At 41.7% G+C, this 17,309-nt stretch overlaps 1 protein-coding gene across 1 annotated transcript in view; it reads left to right on the top strand.

Annotated features, from left to right (window-relative positions):
* B73 (molybdopterin biosynthesis CNX1 protein / molybdenum cofactor biosynthesis enzyme CNX1 (CNX1)) overlaps positions 1 to 17,309 on the top strand; it is a 132,764-nt gene that overhangs the window by 46,604 nt on the left and 68,851 nt on the right. The window contains exons 4-5 of the mRNA XM_088896028.1: positions 387 to 488; positions 566 to 649. Of these exons, the coding sequence (XP_088752154.1) occupies positions 387 to 488; positions 566 to 649 (186 nt within the window). The remainder of the gene's footprint in view (positions 1 to 386; positions 489 to 565; positions 650 to 17,309) is intronic.

The following is a 17,309-nucleotide window of genomic DNA, read 5'->3' as shown; positions in this document are numbered from 1 at the left end:
TTTTTGTACCCTTGAAATATTACACGACTCACAACACGCATTAAGACATACTTAAACCATATCTGCATATTGATCATTATTTAATTTGTAACAATGGCTTTGGCAGGTCTACCTCAGTTTCAACTCAATATCTTATATTTCTGCTTTTTCCTCAAATACAGTTACTCTACAAACCATAGAAAAAAAAAAAGAAAACAAATTAATCTAATATCCGAATTTCTATTAGATTTTAAAGTTTAGCCTAGATTGTTGATTGATGATTTCTCATCAGCTTTTCAGTTTGCATGCAAACCATCATAATCCATGAATAAGCTAACTTTTGTGTGTGTATTGTCATTTCTGTTTTTCCTAGTAATAAATTTTAAAGCTTTGCATATTATTGTCAGGGGTGTGATATCGAGAAAGATGCCATAGTCTTAAGGTCTGGAGAACGAATAGGCACTTCTGAGGTTGGCCTACTTGCCACAATGGGAGTAATGTTGGTGAAGGTATTCCTGATGGTTATCCCCTCTTTAAATTGCTTGGAAAAATTATTCATAATTATGCCATATACTTCTGTCCACAGGTATTTCCAAATCCAACTGTTGCAGTGCTGTCCACGGGGGATGAGCTTGTAGAGCCGACAAAGGAGTGTCTTGGTCGTGGCCAGGTAGAAATCTTAAGATAATTGCTAGCTTAAGCTATTCTGGATATCTTTAGTGTTCTTCTTGCCAACTTACAGTTCTAAACACTGAAATGATTTCTCAGAATGTTCCTCTTAATGGAATCCAAGGATCCAAGGTTACTTGGGAGGGTTGGAGAACAGCAAAGTGTTGCTACTGGAGAGGCTCCAGGAAATTGAGACAAATATTTGATTGGTTTGCAATGGGGTATTTACATCAGGATTTTTACTTGATTATATGATTTTAACAGTCTTGTCCTTTTCATTCTAATACTGCAAAGAGGGAAGAAAAGCTTATAGTCTATAAGGAATTTGTAGATGTTGGTACCTATGCTGAACTTTTCTTCAAGGTATGCCCTTAAAAATGGTAATGGATACTGATTGGAGCTCAACAGGAGCATTTGATAAGACAGATTTTCCATGATGTTTCAGAGGAATCATGTCATGGTTTCCTCTACTTCTTAGAGTTCTGTTTCTTCCACATACTGTTGGGAAGATGAAGATACAACTTTATGGAATTTCCCTTGGAAAAACTTTGTGGAGTTTTCATCAACCAGGATTTAAACATATCTTGGGTCTTTCAGTGAACTCCAATTGAGAATTTCTAAAGATCTGAGTTTGATTGCTGAAGAGTTGGCAAGTTTGGATGTATGGAGTCTTTTGGTATAATAGCTCACACCTGTAACTTTGTTTTTTCTTTGTTTGGGATGGTCTGTTTATATCCTTTTATATATCATTGTTTGTCCTTTCATGTAGATGTTTCTTTCTCTCACTAACATAATCATTCATGGTTACCTTCTTAGAAAGAGGAGGAACACATTTTGGTGTTCATAGTGGGAATTGGGATTTGGAAAGTTGCAATTGGCCTATGTGGTGGGGATATAAATTGGTGTCATGAAGGTATTTGAGGTCCTCTGTTGGGTTCCTGCCCAACACAGGAGCTTTCTTTGAAAGAAGTTCAGTCCTCCTGAGAAGGGAGAAGGGGGGAAGGGAATGATTTCAGGGGAAAATCGATCTGTCCTTCATTAATGAGAGATGGAAAATATATAGAGAGGGGTCATTACATATCTTAATGGACTGTCAGAATAACAACTAGAATATTCAAAAAGCTGTAACTGCCTCTGATTCGCATAACTAATTTGGAGGACCGTTAGGCTAGCGTGGCTAACGTGGCTTGTGGATGTAAACCTTCTTGATGGGGGGCTTCATTCTGGATTCAGCATTAGGTCCAGCCGTTACTTGTTCACTGGCTGGCTTGACCCGGCTAGGAGGAGTGTGGATGGTCCTAACATCCTCTCTGCATTCTCTCTCAACCTCAATTCTTCTTGTTTCGCTGATCTTTCCCTTGGCTCTCCATATATCCCTACAGATTACAAATAGAGTTGAACAGCTCCAGAAAATTTTTGCCTTCTTGCTACCTGATATTCAGGAAACTTAAAAAAAAAAAAAATTCCTTTGGATGAATTGGATCCATGTTTGGATTTTCTTAAAAGACCTGCAAAGAAATTCCGTAGAAATCCTGCTAACTTGCATTTGATGAATAAGTGTACAACAGATACCTTGTGCTCTCCACACATAGCATATCGGCTTGCTAAATAGAAACCCCTACTTTTTTATATGATCCACTCTGAGGATACTGTCAAGGGACAAAAGCCACATGTAGGGGTGTCAACGGACTGATTTTGGATTGGACCCCATCCAAATCAAAATCAATTTGGACGGGTTGGATGGACTAATAGGACATATTGAATTGGACCAGTGCAGACTTAATGGTCTAAAGTATTCATTAGGTTGGATTGGACCTGGTCCATCCATAATGGATTTATATTGGATTGGGTCAGATTGAATCAATATCTAGTCCATTGATAGAAAATAAGAATACAGGTGTCAATGGACCAGGTTTGGGTTGGAACCAGGTTAAATTAAAACCAATTTGAACAGATTGGACAGTCCAGAATTTCAAATGAGTTCATTTTTTATCCTATCCTTAGTTTCCCATTCATCTATCTCAACATTCATATTCCTTAATCTCTCTGTCTAGTAATTGGTGTCGGAAATTTGGACAGCAAATAGTCTAATTGTTTCTGATTAAAAATAATTGATAAGTCACTTCGCTGATATATTCTTGGACATAATTTACACAACTTCTCAGCCCCACACTATTCATCTTCACTCTATCGCATTCTCCCACCTTAAACTTAATGCAATTTGCAAATAGGTTTGTTCGAGAAAATGAAGGGTGGAGATTGGAAAGTGGGAGTGGGTTGTGACTAGGTTTGTTCAAGAAAATGTTTCAAACAAACTGGAGGAGAGTGCAAAAACAGGAGTTTTAAATGATGGCTCGAATTTGAAGATCAAGATGATTGGGAGCTTGAGCATGTCTCCTTTTCCTGTTTCATTGGTGATACTTGGTAGATGCTTGGTCAGTGAAGGAGAAAGAAAACATTGGAGAAGTGAAAGAGAGTGCTTAGGTAGGTCAACTGGGCGGAACAGAGAACTGAATCTGGGCTGAACAAAATTGATCTACAACTGGTACAGTCCTTTTTTTTCTCTTTTACCTTTCTTGGTCGTGTACCAAGAGAAAAATCAAATGAATCTGGGCTGTTGAATGTTGTCAAACCTTTGTGAGGTTTATACCTCTTTTTTCTTGGATCATGTGATCCTGTACCTGTGAAAAGGTGACTGTAGGTCACAGATGACCTGTTATGTCTAGTTTTTGGTATGATTAGTGTTTAAGGATCTCTCCTGATGGTTAATGTTCTTAGACATTTTGGAAGGTTGGTAGGTTGGGACTGTTAACCTGTACAGGTCTGAAATCAGTTTGATCTTGCCTTTTTTTTTTTTTCTGGAAATTGGTGCTGTTTTGTGCTTAATTTGAGTCCAAACCGAAGTGTGTGTGGACTGATTACTTGTGTGGAGCTATGTTTTTTTTTTTTTGTGTAAGGAGGGATCCTAAGTTGAGTGTTGAGACTGAAATTCTTTTTTGACCATATCCTCTGAGAATTCTGCTACTTCGGGGGTTTTAGGAAGCCAAAATGGAGTGAATGGGGGAATGGATATTAATTTTCCCATTGCTGTAATTCCCTTCGATGGACTAAACTACCTTGAATGGTCTAGGGGAATAAAACTCTACATCATTGCTGTTAGACAGTTTTGTATGCCCTTAGCTTCAATCCGATTTGATGTACTTTTGATATTTGGTGTAAATAAATAAAGTGCATATTTGATTCATGTTGATTGGTATAATTCTGTGTAAGACCCTAAAACTGGACACTTATTGAGGCTCGTGTTAGTTTTAAATGTTCACAGCCATTGGATAAGTCTGGGGAGATTTATCCTGCCAAGGCTGATACTGGTGTGCCACCAAGTGTTGGGATGGCATGTCTCGGCCACCAGGGTGAGACCCAAGGCACATGCAGTATGGGATTACTCGAATCCTTGAACCGGACCAGATTTCCAGTATTGCCCTGGACCTTGGAGACAGATGGGCAAAACTAGAAAGTTACACCTGACCCCTAGACTCGATTATGACACTTCACTGGGTGTCGGATCGGGCTGTCTTTGATAGGGAGATTCATATGATGAACTGTTCCCTCCAGCTAATATGAGTGCATGTGATAGGGAGATTCATATGATGAACTCTCTAAAGGCCTTCCATCATTAGCATGAGGATGGGTCCTTCAGTAATGGGGAAACGCACCAGAAAATGGGCTATCCATTTGCTGTTGGGCTTGTCTGAGTGTTTCATAAGATGATAGGGGCGTCATAGACCGATGTGGGAGGGGCTTCACCAGAAAATGGGAACTCTCTCACGGTACCTTGGCGTTCATGAATATGATGGGTAAGCACTCACTGGACAGAAAGGTTTACCTGAAAACGACTCTGAACCTTGTCTGACAGAGGTCAAAGGGAAAACTCATATGATAAGTGGATATGATCCTTCACAGAAAGGTGGTGGGGTTATGCAACTGAAACAGTTGGCTCCATGCACTCTATGTGATTTCCCACATTTCCAGAGACAACCCGTAGTCTTCGTCACTGAGAAAGGAGGGAAATCTCAGAGATGAATAAATGGAAATGGAACGTAGATTAAAATCTATATCTATGAAATAAACATGAATCAAATATGGTTGTGGACTGATGTTTGCTCTTTTATCAGAAAATGGCAAACGGATCATTTGCAAAATTGCTTGATGACAACAAGTTGAAGGGCCCAAACTGTGCCGACTGGTATAGGAACCTTATGCTGGTCCTAACTTCTGAAAAGTTAGACAAAGTGGCAAAGAATCTTGCCCCGGAGCGTCCGGGTGATAGGGCTTCTGAGGCCTGAAGGAGAGACTATCAGGAATGGGAGGAGAAGAACTCCCTTGCCCGATGTTACATCATTACCTCCTTAGACAACCTGATACAAAGGCAGTTCGATCAGATTGAACTTACCAAGGATATATTGGAAAGTCTCAGGACGATGTATGAAGAGCAGAATCGTTCTACTCGATAAAAGGTCTTGAAACAGTTCATGACCGCACAAATGTCCAAGGGCCAGCAAGTTCACGGCCATTGTCTTCGGATGATGGGATACATCAACGAACTGGAAGCTCTTGGATCCAGGCTGGACCTAGCGACCCAGATAGATGCTATCCTTAATTCTTTGCCTCATTCCTTTAATCCGTTCATCTTGAACTATAACATGAACAAGCTGAATGTCAGCTTGCAAGAGCTCAACAATATGTTGCAAAGAGCTAAAGAACTGATTAAAAAGGATGAGCCTGTAGCTATGCTTGTTGAAGCTGGCAAGACAGGCAAGAGAAAGAGGAAGGCAAAGAAACCTCAGAAGAAAGCCACTAAGGGCAAGAAGCAAAAGAATAAAGCATCAGATGCCTGTCACTTCTGCATGAAGACCGGCCATTGGAAAAGAAACTGTCCTGCCTACCTGGAATCTAAGAAAGGTAATTTCGAAACTTGTGTTATAGAAACCAATTTATTGGTAGCTTCTGCGTCCTGGTGTATTGACTCCGAGGCTTCAACTCATGCGTGTAACTCACTGTAGGGGTTCAAGGTAAGCAGAAGGCTGAGTGAAGGAGAAGTCACACTCTACTTGGGGACTACTATAACTGTTGCAGCCGCGACCATAGGAACCGTGGAGTTACTTTTTAGAGAAGGAACAATTGTACTGAAAGATTGTCTTTATGTACAAAATTTAAGGAGAAATTTGATTTCTGTCTCAAAACAGTGTGCAGATGGTTATTCTGTCTTCTTTAGTAATACGATTACTATTAAAAGAAATAACAGATTCGTCGCATACGGGAAACTGGAGAACGGTCTCTATGTTCTACATCCTTCTCTAGAAACTAACATAACTGAAACTACGTCGGCTGAAATCCCCAAGAAGAGAGCCCGTGATACAGTTAATCCCACGTGTTTGTGGCATTACCGACTTGGCCACATCGGTGTTGACCGAATCACAAGGTTGGTAAAGGATGGTCCTTTGGATTTTCTAACTGTAGAAGATCTCCCCACCTGTGAGCCTTGCCTACAAGGCAAGATGACGAAACGGCCATTTAACAGTAAGCCTGAAAGATGTACAGCACACTAGACCTAATACATACTGATGTATGTGGTCCCCTGAGTGTTAGGACACGGAATCAACACGTGTATTTCATCACCTTCACAAATGATTTTTCACGATATGGTTACGTGTACCTAATGAGACACAAGTCTGAATCCTTTGAAAAGTTCAAAGAGTTTAGACAAGAGGTCGAGAAACAGTTGGGGAGAGAAATTAAAGCCCTTCGATCAGATCGAGGTGGCGAGTATCTCTCTGACGAATTCAGAGACTACTTAAAAGAAAATGGGATAGTATCACAATTAGCTCCTCCTGCGACAACACAACTTAACGGTATTTCAGAGAGGAGGAATAGGACTTTATGGATATGGTTCGGTCGCTTCTCATACACTCAGAGTTACCCACATTCTTTTGGGGTTACGCATTAGAGACTGCAATTTACGTGCTGAATCGGGTTCCGAATACTTCATATGAACTTTGAACCGGAAAGAAACCAAGTGTCAGACACTTGAAGATTTGGGGTTGTCCAGCACACGTTAAAAGAACGAGTGCAGACAAGTTGGAATCCAAGACCAGCCGTTGCCTATTTGTAGGCTACCCAAGAGGCTCTGTAGGTTACCTATTCTATGACCCAAGTGAGCAGAAAGTGTTCTGCAGTCGAAATGCACAATTCTTGGAAACCGATTACATCCTGGACACCCATAGTTAGGAAGTTGTTCTTGATGAGGAGAGCTCAGGAGCAGTGGGAGATGTCCCACAAGTTCCAGGTAGTGACCAACCTAGAAGATCCACTCGGGTATCCAGGCCATCAGTCTGTTATGGTTATGACCAGGATAGTTACCTGGTGGGAACCTTGACTAGTGAGGAGGATCCCGTGACTTACGCGGAAGCTATGTTGGACATAGATTCCCAAAAGTGGGTGGAGGCCATGAGAGCAGAGATAGACTCAATGGAGACCAATTTTGTCTGGACTCTGGTAAATCCGCCCTCCGGGGTAAAAGCAATCGGTTACAAATGGATTTACAAGAGGAAGAAGGGCCCCGATGGTAAGGTTGAGACCTTCAAAGCTCGTCTAGTGGCGAAAGGGTACACTTAGAAAGAGGGCATCGATTATGAGGAAACCTTTTCGCCTGTGGCCATGCTTAAATCCATTAGGATCCTGCTAGCTGTAGCAGCATACCATGATTATGAGATTTGGCAGATGGATGTCAAAATTGCATTCCTGAATGGAGATCTTACTGAAGATATCTGTATGCAGCAGCCGCAAGGCTTCATTGCTACAGGTCAGGAAAACATGGTATGTAAACTTAATAGATCCATTTATGGACTTAAGCAAGCTTCTAAAAGTTGGAACATCCGTTTTGACTCTGCTGTCAAATCGTTTGACCTCGAGCAGAATCCGGATGAACCCTGTGTCTACAGGAAGTACAGTGGAGATAAGGTTACATTCTTGGTTCTGTATGTAGATGACATTCTACTCATTAGGAATGATGTAGGAATGTTAAATACGGTGAAAGTATGGCTTTCACAGCAATTCTCCATGAAAGATCTTGGAGAAGCCTCCTACATACTGGGTCTTCGAATCTATAGAGGTAGATTGAAGCGGATAATAGGATTATCCCAATCTGCTTACATTGACAAAATAGTCAAAAGATACAGCATGGAAAACTCCAAGAAAGGAAATCTTCCTTTCAGGCACGGAGTCACTCTCTCCAAGAAGATGTCTCCCAAGACTTCTGAGGAGATTGATGGCATGAGAGACGTTCCCTATGCCTCTGCCGTAGGGAGCATCATGTATGCCATGCTGTGCACTCGTCCTGACATTGCTCAGGTAGTGAGTGTAGTAAGCAGATTTCAGGCCAACCCAGGGCAGGAGCACTGGACTGCTGTGAAAAACATACTTAAAGTACCTTCGAAGGACAAAAGAGTTTTTGTCTAGTATTCAATGGTAGCTCACTACAGATCCAAGGGTATACAGATGCCGATTTCCAGTCGGATCCAGATGATAGAAAGTCTACATCTGGATATGTTTTCACGATAGGATCGTGTGTTGTTTGCTGGAAAAGCAGCAAACAGGGGTCCACTGCCGAGTACATTGCCGCAAGTGAGGCTGCCAAAGAAGCCGTGTGGATGAAGAAGTTCGTTCACGAGTTGGGAGTAGTTCCGTCCAGCACATCACTCATCCCATTGTTGTGTGACAACAATGGAGCCATTGCTCACGCTAAGGAGCCACGAGCCCACTCGAAGTCGAAGCACATCGAGAGGAAGTACCACGTACTGCGGGAGATTGTTGGTAGAGGGGATGTCCTGATTCAGAAGGTAGCGTCAGCGGAAAATGTAGCAGACCCATTGACAAAGCCACTATCACAGAAAGTGTTTGAGAAAGCATGGGACTCCGGCTTGTACCTGATTGGACCTAAGTGCAAGTGGGAGCTGTTAGATAGTTTTGTATGCCCTTAGCTTCAATCAGAATGATGTACATTATGAGTTTATTGTAAATGAATAAAAGTACATATTTGATTCATGTTCCCTTGGTATGTTTCTGTGTAATACCCTTAAAGTGGACACTTAATGAGACTCGTGTTAGTTTAGAATGTACACAGCCAGTGGGTCGGCCTATCTCAGCTGCCAGGGTGAGACCCTAGGCACATACAGTGTAGGATTAATTGAATCTTTGAACTGTACCAGATTTTCAGTTTTGCCCTGGACCTTGGAGACTAATGGGCAAAACTGGAAAGTTACACCCGACCCCTAGACTCGATTATGATACTGCACTAGGTGTCGGATTGGGCTGTCTTTGATGTACCAATCAGTGAGATCCTAAGCTGGGGTCAAAACCTGTGTATGTTGGGACAGTCTGAGAATTCATCTGAGTGGGTGATCATAGTGACAGGATCAGCCCCTTTGTCGGACAAAGGTAATGATCGGGGATGCACTCTCACTGATGGAAACCAAGACTGCCGGCAGCCGATTTAAACCGTTGAGATTTGTTTTGCAAAATTTATTTTATATGAGATATAAAAGTATATATATTATGGTTTCTAAAATGTTTGGAAGAAGGTTTTAATTCCCGGGATCCATATAAGTAGAAAGTGCAACACTGTTCCTTGCTGCCGAGGGAGAGGTCCTCTCTTGTCGGGTAGTGTATGATCGTTATGGGCTGAGAGGTTATGTGTAAGACCATTGAGGGTAATACCTGATGGGCTAATCTTGCATCTGTCCATAGTCCTTGGGTGTTACAAGGTGGCTTGGCCCAGGGACCACTTAGGGTAAGTGTTGGGCCCATAGAGCCCATTTGATGGGATTCAGGGGGTGCACTGTCCATAACAGTGTATTCGGCCAGGCCTTATAACAAAGGCTGGGCCGAACCCATGTGGCTGATGTGTAGATCAATACTTGGGTCCCACGCCATACAAGGAAACCCAATTGGGCAGCAGTTAGGAAGGTTAAGTGAGCACACAAGCTTAATGGGCTTAAAGCCCATTTCGAACTGGGCTATTTAATTAGTTAATTATGGGGCGAATTCTGAGATGGATTAGCAGATAGGATAGGGTCTTGACCCTATCCACTCAGAGAGTCCAGATCTGAATGTGATTCAGATCTAGAAACCTCCTAATGAGATTAGGAGAAAGCTAATCTAATCTGCAGATAAGATAAGGGTTTATCCTTATCACCTAAAGAGTCTGCTGATCCAAATATGATTTGGATAAGCAGCTCCAACAAAAGAAGGAGGGGGTGGCAGCCTTTCGAAGACACATAATCCTATCCTCTTCAAAGCTGAAATCACAGAAGAAAGAATTAAGCAACCCTGTTTGCCAGTTCTTGCCGTCTCCTTGTTCTTGCCGCCCTGTTTGTCAGTTCGATCTAGTTGTGGGAGAAGTCAAGATTCGATCTTGACATCAGTTCTTTGAGAAAGAATTGATAGGAAGTTGTGCTCACGTGCCATCCTGCTGTTTCTTGCGAAGGACAGAATTCTTGGAGAAGAATACTGCTGATTCTGCTCCATCCTGCATTGCGCCATCTTCAGTGGGGGATACTATTTCTCCGTATCAGGTATAATCCTCTCGTACTCCTTTTGGTTCAGATCTGGTTCAGTTTATTGTTCAAGAATGATCATTGAAAATATGATTTTCTAAATAGGGAATGCGATTCCCAGTTGAAGGGAGAGAAAAATTTTGAAATTCGCCCCCGTTGTTCCGCAAGATTTGGGCGCCCATTCGATGGATCTCTCTTCCCTTCATATATATATATATATATATATATATATATATATATTTGTACGGTTTCAAAATGTTTGCAAATGGTTTTAATTCCCGGGATCCATGTAAGTAGATAGTGTGGCACTGTTCCTTGCAACCGAGGGAGAGGTCCTCTCTTGTCAGGTAGTGCTTGATCATTAAGGGCTGAGAGGTTAAGTGTAAGACCATTTAGGATAGTACCTGATGGGTTAATTTTGCACCTGCCCGCAGTCCCTGGGTTTTTATAAGATGGCTTGGCGCAGGGACCACTTAATGTAAGTGTTGGGCCCATAGGGTCCATGTGATGGGATCAGGGGTTTACTGAGCTTCTCAGTGAATTCGGCTGGGCCTTGTAATAAAGGCTGGGCCGAACCCATGTGGCTGGTGTGTAGATCAATGCTTGGGTCCCACGCCATACAAAGAAGCCCAACTGGGCAGCAGATTGGAAACTAGTTAAGCACTAAACACTTAATGGGCCAAAAGCCCATTTCGAGCTGGGCTGATATGATCACTCGTTTATGGGGCGAATCTGGGATTGAAGTTAGCAAAAGGATTGGGCCTTTAACCTTATCCACTCTGGGAGACCTAATTCAAATTAGATTTGAATCTGGTAACCTCCTGATAAGATCAGGAGTAAGCTAACCTAATCTGTAGATAGGATTAAGATCATCCCCTATCCAAATACTGATTTGGATTGGGATAACTCCTAATTAGGAGGTTTCTTAATCAAGAAGAAAAGAGGAGAAACCCTAAGAGAAAATAATCAGATTTCGAACCTACGGTTGTGTGCAAGAAATCATTCTGCGAATTGAGATCAAATCTCATACACATTCCAGAGAGAAGAGAAGCAATTCAGTCATCTTCGTCTCAGGAGTTCTCTTCCAGCCGCCGCCATTCTTTCTTACAAGATTTGATCTTTGAAGAAGAAAGAAATCAAGAAATCAGTTCTTGACATCAGTTTTGCAGAAAAGACTAAAAAGATTTGGTGCTCAGAGTTTCCAGTGGATTCGTGCGAAGGATTCAATGTGTAGGATGCACTCTGCTGGTTCCGTTCCACATACAACTGTCATCTTTAGCAGGAGCGGATCTTGGTGTCCTCTTTGGGCGTGAACACCAACTTTGGGAGATACTGCTTCTCTGGATCAGGTATAATTCCTCCCATCCCTTTTGGTTCAGATCTGGTTCGATTATGGTTCAAGTAGGATCCTTGAATATTGTATTCTTAAATTAGGGAATATGATTCCCAGTTGGAAGAAGGTAGGAAAATTTTTTAAATTCGCCCACCCATTCCGCAACCTTCATGGCGTCCATCAGATGGATCCTACCATTCTTTCAATTGCTAGGGGGAAAATATGATATATTAATTGGAAAGTGAAGGAACTGAAGAATGGAACTGCTGAATATGATAGGTGGAATCAAGAAAATAGTATGGTGATGTCATTGCTCTTGGTTTCCATGCTGCCACAAGAAAGACTTTTATGTGGGCTGAAACTGCTTGTGAGATATGGGAACAAGCGAAGTCCACCTATTCAGAGCAGAGACACTATGCCAAGATATATCAACTGCAAGCTGAATCCTCTACTTGCAAGCAGGGGGAGAGGAGTCTCTCAGAGGAAGTACAAATTCTAATGTAGAAGTGTGATGAATTGTGTAGAGGGGGAGCCAGTTGCCCTAGCTATCCGAGGAAGTACAAATTCTAATGTCAGAGGCTCCTTTAAGAAGGGTGATTCTCAAAAGAGGGTGGATGACAAGATTAAACTTTGGTGCACTCATTGTCAGAAGACAAGGCACACTAGAGATACATGTTGGGACCTCCATGGAAAACCTAAATGGGCACAGGAATTGGGTAAAAAGTCTACAACTGATTAGGGTAAGAAACCAATCTAACAGAATCAGAAAAAGTATAACTCAGCTAATATGGCATCTCAAGAGACTAGTCCCATGGTAACTTAGGAAAGCCACCCTAGTTCTGACCATAAGAGATTATCAATTCCTTTCGTGACCATTTGGAGTTATATGGTAGGACTCTTCACCAGATGATTCTGGTCCTACTCCTTATACCTCCTTTGCATCTACATCAGGTAATACTGCCACTGCTTTCTATGTGTCATCTCATACATCTGATTCCCCTTGGACAAATGACTTTGGAGCCTTAAACCACATGACTAGTAAGTCAAATTTATTTCAGGCATGTAACCTCCTCTCTAGGAGTGATACAGTGAGATTGGCTGATGGTTCATTCTTCACCATAGCCAGCCAAGGAACCATATCTCTTCCATTCAGCCTTATGCTCTAATGTGTTGCATGTTCCTAAATTGCCTATAAATTTGCTCTCCATTAGTAGTATTACTCACTCCTTGAACTGTTCAATTACTTTCTTTTCGTCTTCATGTGTGTTTTAGGATTTGGCCTCGGGGAAGATGATTGGTAGAGGAAGCATAGTGGATGGTCTCTACGTGTTGGAGAATAAAGCTGGTCTTGTGGCTACAGAGTCCTTGAGTTCGTCCAGTGAGAGTCAAGCCTACTTATGGCACAATCGTCTTGGTCGTCTTTCTTCTGAGTCATTAAAAGTTATGTTTCTAGAATTATTTAAGTCTTTGTCAGTTAGTAAGTTGTAGTGTCAGACATGCCAATTGAGCAAACATTGTAGAAGTTCTTTTCCTTTGAGAAATAAAAGATTTGAATTTCCGTTTCGTATTGTCTATTCTGATGTTTGGGGCCCCGTTACTCTACCTACTGAGGTTGGACATAAGTACTTCATTACTTTGATTGATGACTCTACTCTAGATATACTTGGGTTTACCCTATGCGATCTAGAGATGAAGTGCCCAAAATTGTGAAAGACTTTCAATGCATGATTTTCACTCAATTCCAAACTAAAATTCATATTTTCCAGTTGGACAATGCAAAAGAATATTTCCATACTGATATCACAGAGTTCCTTGCTTTGTGTGGATCTCTTCATCGAAGCTCTTGTGCTAGGACACCCTAGCAAAACAGTGTTGCTGAAAGGAATAACCGTCACCTTCTCAAAGTAGCTCGTGGTTTATTACTCCATGTGAGTGTTCCGAAACGCTTTTGGATGGATGCTTTCTGTGTGCTACATACATCATCAACCATATGCTATCTCGGTTACTAGAGTATAAGGCCTCACATCAACTTTTGTTTCCTACAGCTCCATTGTCCCTCATTATAATGCGTGTTTTTGGGTGTCGTTGTTTTGTTCATGACTTGCCCCCTACTCTCGGTAAAATTGATCCTTGTGCTACTCCTTGTGTTTTCCTTGGTTATCCTTTATCTCAAAAGGGTTATCGTTGCTATGGTCCCACCTCATGCAAGTACTATTGTCTCTATAGATGTATCCTTCTTTGAGAGTAAACCTTTCTTTTCGGTTTCTCCTCAGGGGGAGAGTAGGGTTGAGGAGAAACACACCCAGGCTAATACTCAATTACCTCTTCTTCTTGATCCTTCTCCATTCCGTGTCTTTCTTTGCCCCCACAAGAGCAAACAGAGTTCAAGAGCTGTGGAACCTAAAACTATGCAACCAACATCATCGGATTCTCCAGAGGTAGATCCTCTTCATCAACCAGGTACACTTGTTCCTATTGATATGCCTGAACCTCACAATGTTGATTCCCCTATCATTAATGATCTTGATGTTCCTATTGCTAAGAGAAAGGGTGTTAGGTCATGTACTACTAATCATCCTATCTCTCACTTTGTGTCCTATGACCATATTTCACCTTCATATCGTGCATTCCTTTCTTCCATTGACAGTGTTTCTATTCCTAAGAATGTGGTAGAAGTTTTATCCAAACCTGAATGGACAAATGCAATGAAGGAAGAAACTGATGCATTGCACAAAAATGGCACTTGGGAGTTGGTGGATCTTCCTGAAGGGAAGGAACTAGTGGGATGCAAGTGGGTGTTCACAGTGAAGCATAAGGCTGATGGAACTGTTGAAAGGTACAAGGCCAGATTGGTGGCAAATGGTTTTACACTGGTATATGGAGTAGACTATGCAAAGACATTTGCTCCAGTCTCCAAGATGAATTCTATCAGGATTCTTCTCTCATTGGCAGCAAATCTTGACTGGGAACTTCACCAGTTGGACATTAAGAATGCTTTCTTGAATGATGACTTAGAAGAGGAAGTGTGCATGACTCAACCTCCAGGTTTTTGTGCCAAAGGCAGTGAGTAGAAGGTGTGTAGGTTAAAAAAATCTTTATATGGGTTGAAACAATCACCTCGGGCCTGGTTTAGTAAGTTCCACTTGGTAGTTCACCGGATGGGGTTCAAACAATGCCAGTCAGACCACACTCTGTTTGTGAAGAAAGGTGATGGGAAAATTGCAGCTTTAATTGTGTATGTGGATGACATAGTGATCACAAGAGACTGGGAGACTGAAATACAGAAACTAAAGAAATTCTTAGCCACTCAATTTGAGGTGTTTTAGTGTTCGGTCTGCCTGTTAGACTAATAACAGTCAAGGAAGAGAGAGAGAAGAGAGAAGGAGAGAAAGGGAGAAAGGAGAAGAGCAGAGGAGAAACAAGGAGAAAAGATTCTTGTTCGAATGAGAGAAAAAGTTCTCTCTCCCATTCGGCCAGATGTATTTTATATTACTAAAATAATGTGGAAAAGCCACATATGCCCCTACTTAAGTTAGGGACACTAAATCTAACATAAACTTACACATCAGCACCTAAACACAAGCACAAAGAAAAAATTACCCTTACATACTCGACACTAACACTCCCCCTCAAGCTGGAGAGTATATATCATATAATCCCAGCTTGTTACATATGTAGTCTACTCTCCCCCGACACAACCCTTTACTAAACAAATCTGCCCACTGGCTCCCTGTGTTGACATATGTAGTGTCTATCACTCCACTCAACACCTTCTCTCTAACAAATTGACAGTCAACCTCTATGTGTTTGGTTCTCTCATGAAACACCGGATTAGAGGAAATGTGAACTACAACCTGATTGTCACAGTAGAGCTTCATTGGAGTATCAACAGTGTATCCCATCTCCTGTAGAAGGTTCCTTAGCCACACTAATTCACAAGTAGTATGTGCCATAGCTCTATATTCTACCTCTGCACTGCTTCTTGCCACAACTGTCTGCTTCTTGCTTTTCCATGTCACCAGATTACCCCCAAGAAAAGTGCAATAGCCTGTGGTAGATCTCCTATCAGATATAGAACCGGCCCAATTAGCATCAGTATATCCTTCTATTTCAAGTTTTCCACCACTTCTGTATATCAAACCGCGACTAGGAGCCCCCTTTAAATACCTCACAATCCTTATAACCTCATCCCAATGTGGAACCAGAGGTTTCTGCATGAACTGACTTACCACACTAACTACGAATGAAATGTCTGGCCGAGTGATGGTTAGGTAGTTCAGTTTACCTACCAGCCGCCGGTATCTGCCAGGGTCTTCAAACACTGCACCCATATCACTGCTCAGCTTAGTGTTTGTTTCCATAGGAGTTTTAGTTGGTTTAGCACCTAACAAACCTGTTTCTTCAAGCAAATCAAGAGCATATTTCCTCTAACACAAGTTAATACCATGCTTGGACCTTGCTACTTATATCCCCAAGAAATATTTCAATTTACCAAGGTCCTTTGTCTAAAAATGATCCTGCAGAAAGATCTTTAACCTGTCAATGCCCATTTTCTCATTCCCGGTAATGATAATATCATCTACATACACCACTAATAGGATCTTCCCTGCCTGAGAGTCATGACTGAAGACGGAATGGTCAACTTGGCACTGTTTCATACCAAACTTCTTTACTACCTCACTAAATCTGCCAAACCATGCTCGAGGAGACTGTTTAAGCCCACAAATGGCCTTTAGTAGCCAACACACCTTACCGTGGCACCAGAGGCAAAGACTTGGTCACTGCGGGAACAAGAGGAACAGAGTCCACAATTGGAAGAGGAAGGGGAGGAGGTGATGAGGAGGAAGAAACATCACCGGACCCCAAGAAGAATGGAGTAGACTCAAAGAAAGTAACATCAGCACATACAAAGGAACGTCGAAAGCTAGGGTGATAACACTTATACACTTTCTGAGTCCGGGAATAGCCAAGGAAGATGCACTTAATAGACCGTGCATCTAACTTGTCCATTCCTGGCCCCGGATTATGAGCAAAACAAACACATCCAAAAACTCGAGGAGAGATAGGAAATGGAGACAAGGTAGGAAACAATGTGGTGAATGGGGAATGACCCTCAAGGATTGACGTGGGCATCCAGTTAACCAAGAAGCAGAAAGTAAGCACTGCATCACTCCAAAAGGATTTGGGAACATTCATGTGATGCACGAGGGACCGAGCTGTATCCAAGAAGTGTAGGTACATGAAGTCTGATGGATAATGCCATGTTGGTCTAGGTAGTCCTGAAATGATGAAGAGAGATATTCACGGCCATTATCATAACGAAAAATTTTAATGTGAACACCAAATTGGTTGCGAATCTCAGCATAAAACTTTTGGAAAATAGTAAACAATTCACTTCTTTCTTTCATTAAATAGAGCCACATCATCCTTGAATAATCATCAACAAAAATGACAAAATATTTATATCCATTGTATGACATCACTTTATAAGGACCCTAAACATTTGAATGAACCAAAGAAAAATGACTCAATACACGATTATCAACTCTAGGACTAAAGGGAACACGATGATGTTTCCCCAACTGACACGACTCACAATCCAAAATAGAAAGATGACTTAATGAAGGAACCAAAGACTTCAAAACTTTCAGTGAAGGATGACCAAATCGACAGTGCCACTGGAGAGGAGAGAGGGACGATTGGAGAGCTGTTGACGT

The sequence above is a fragment of the Nelumbo nucifera genome, chromosome 1 (genome assembly GCF_055504915.1).
Source record: "Nelumbo nucifera cultivar China Antique chromosome 1, China Antique-T2T, whole genome shotgun sequence".
Classification (NCBI taxonomy): domain Eukaryota; kingdom Viridiplantae; phylum Streptophyta; class Magnoliopsida; order Proteales; family Nelumbonaceae; genus Nelumbo; species Nelumbo nucifera.
This window is presented reverse-complemented; position numbering and strand designations above follow the sequence as displayed.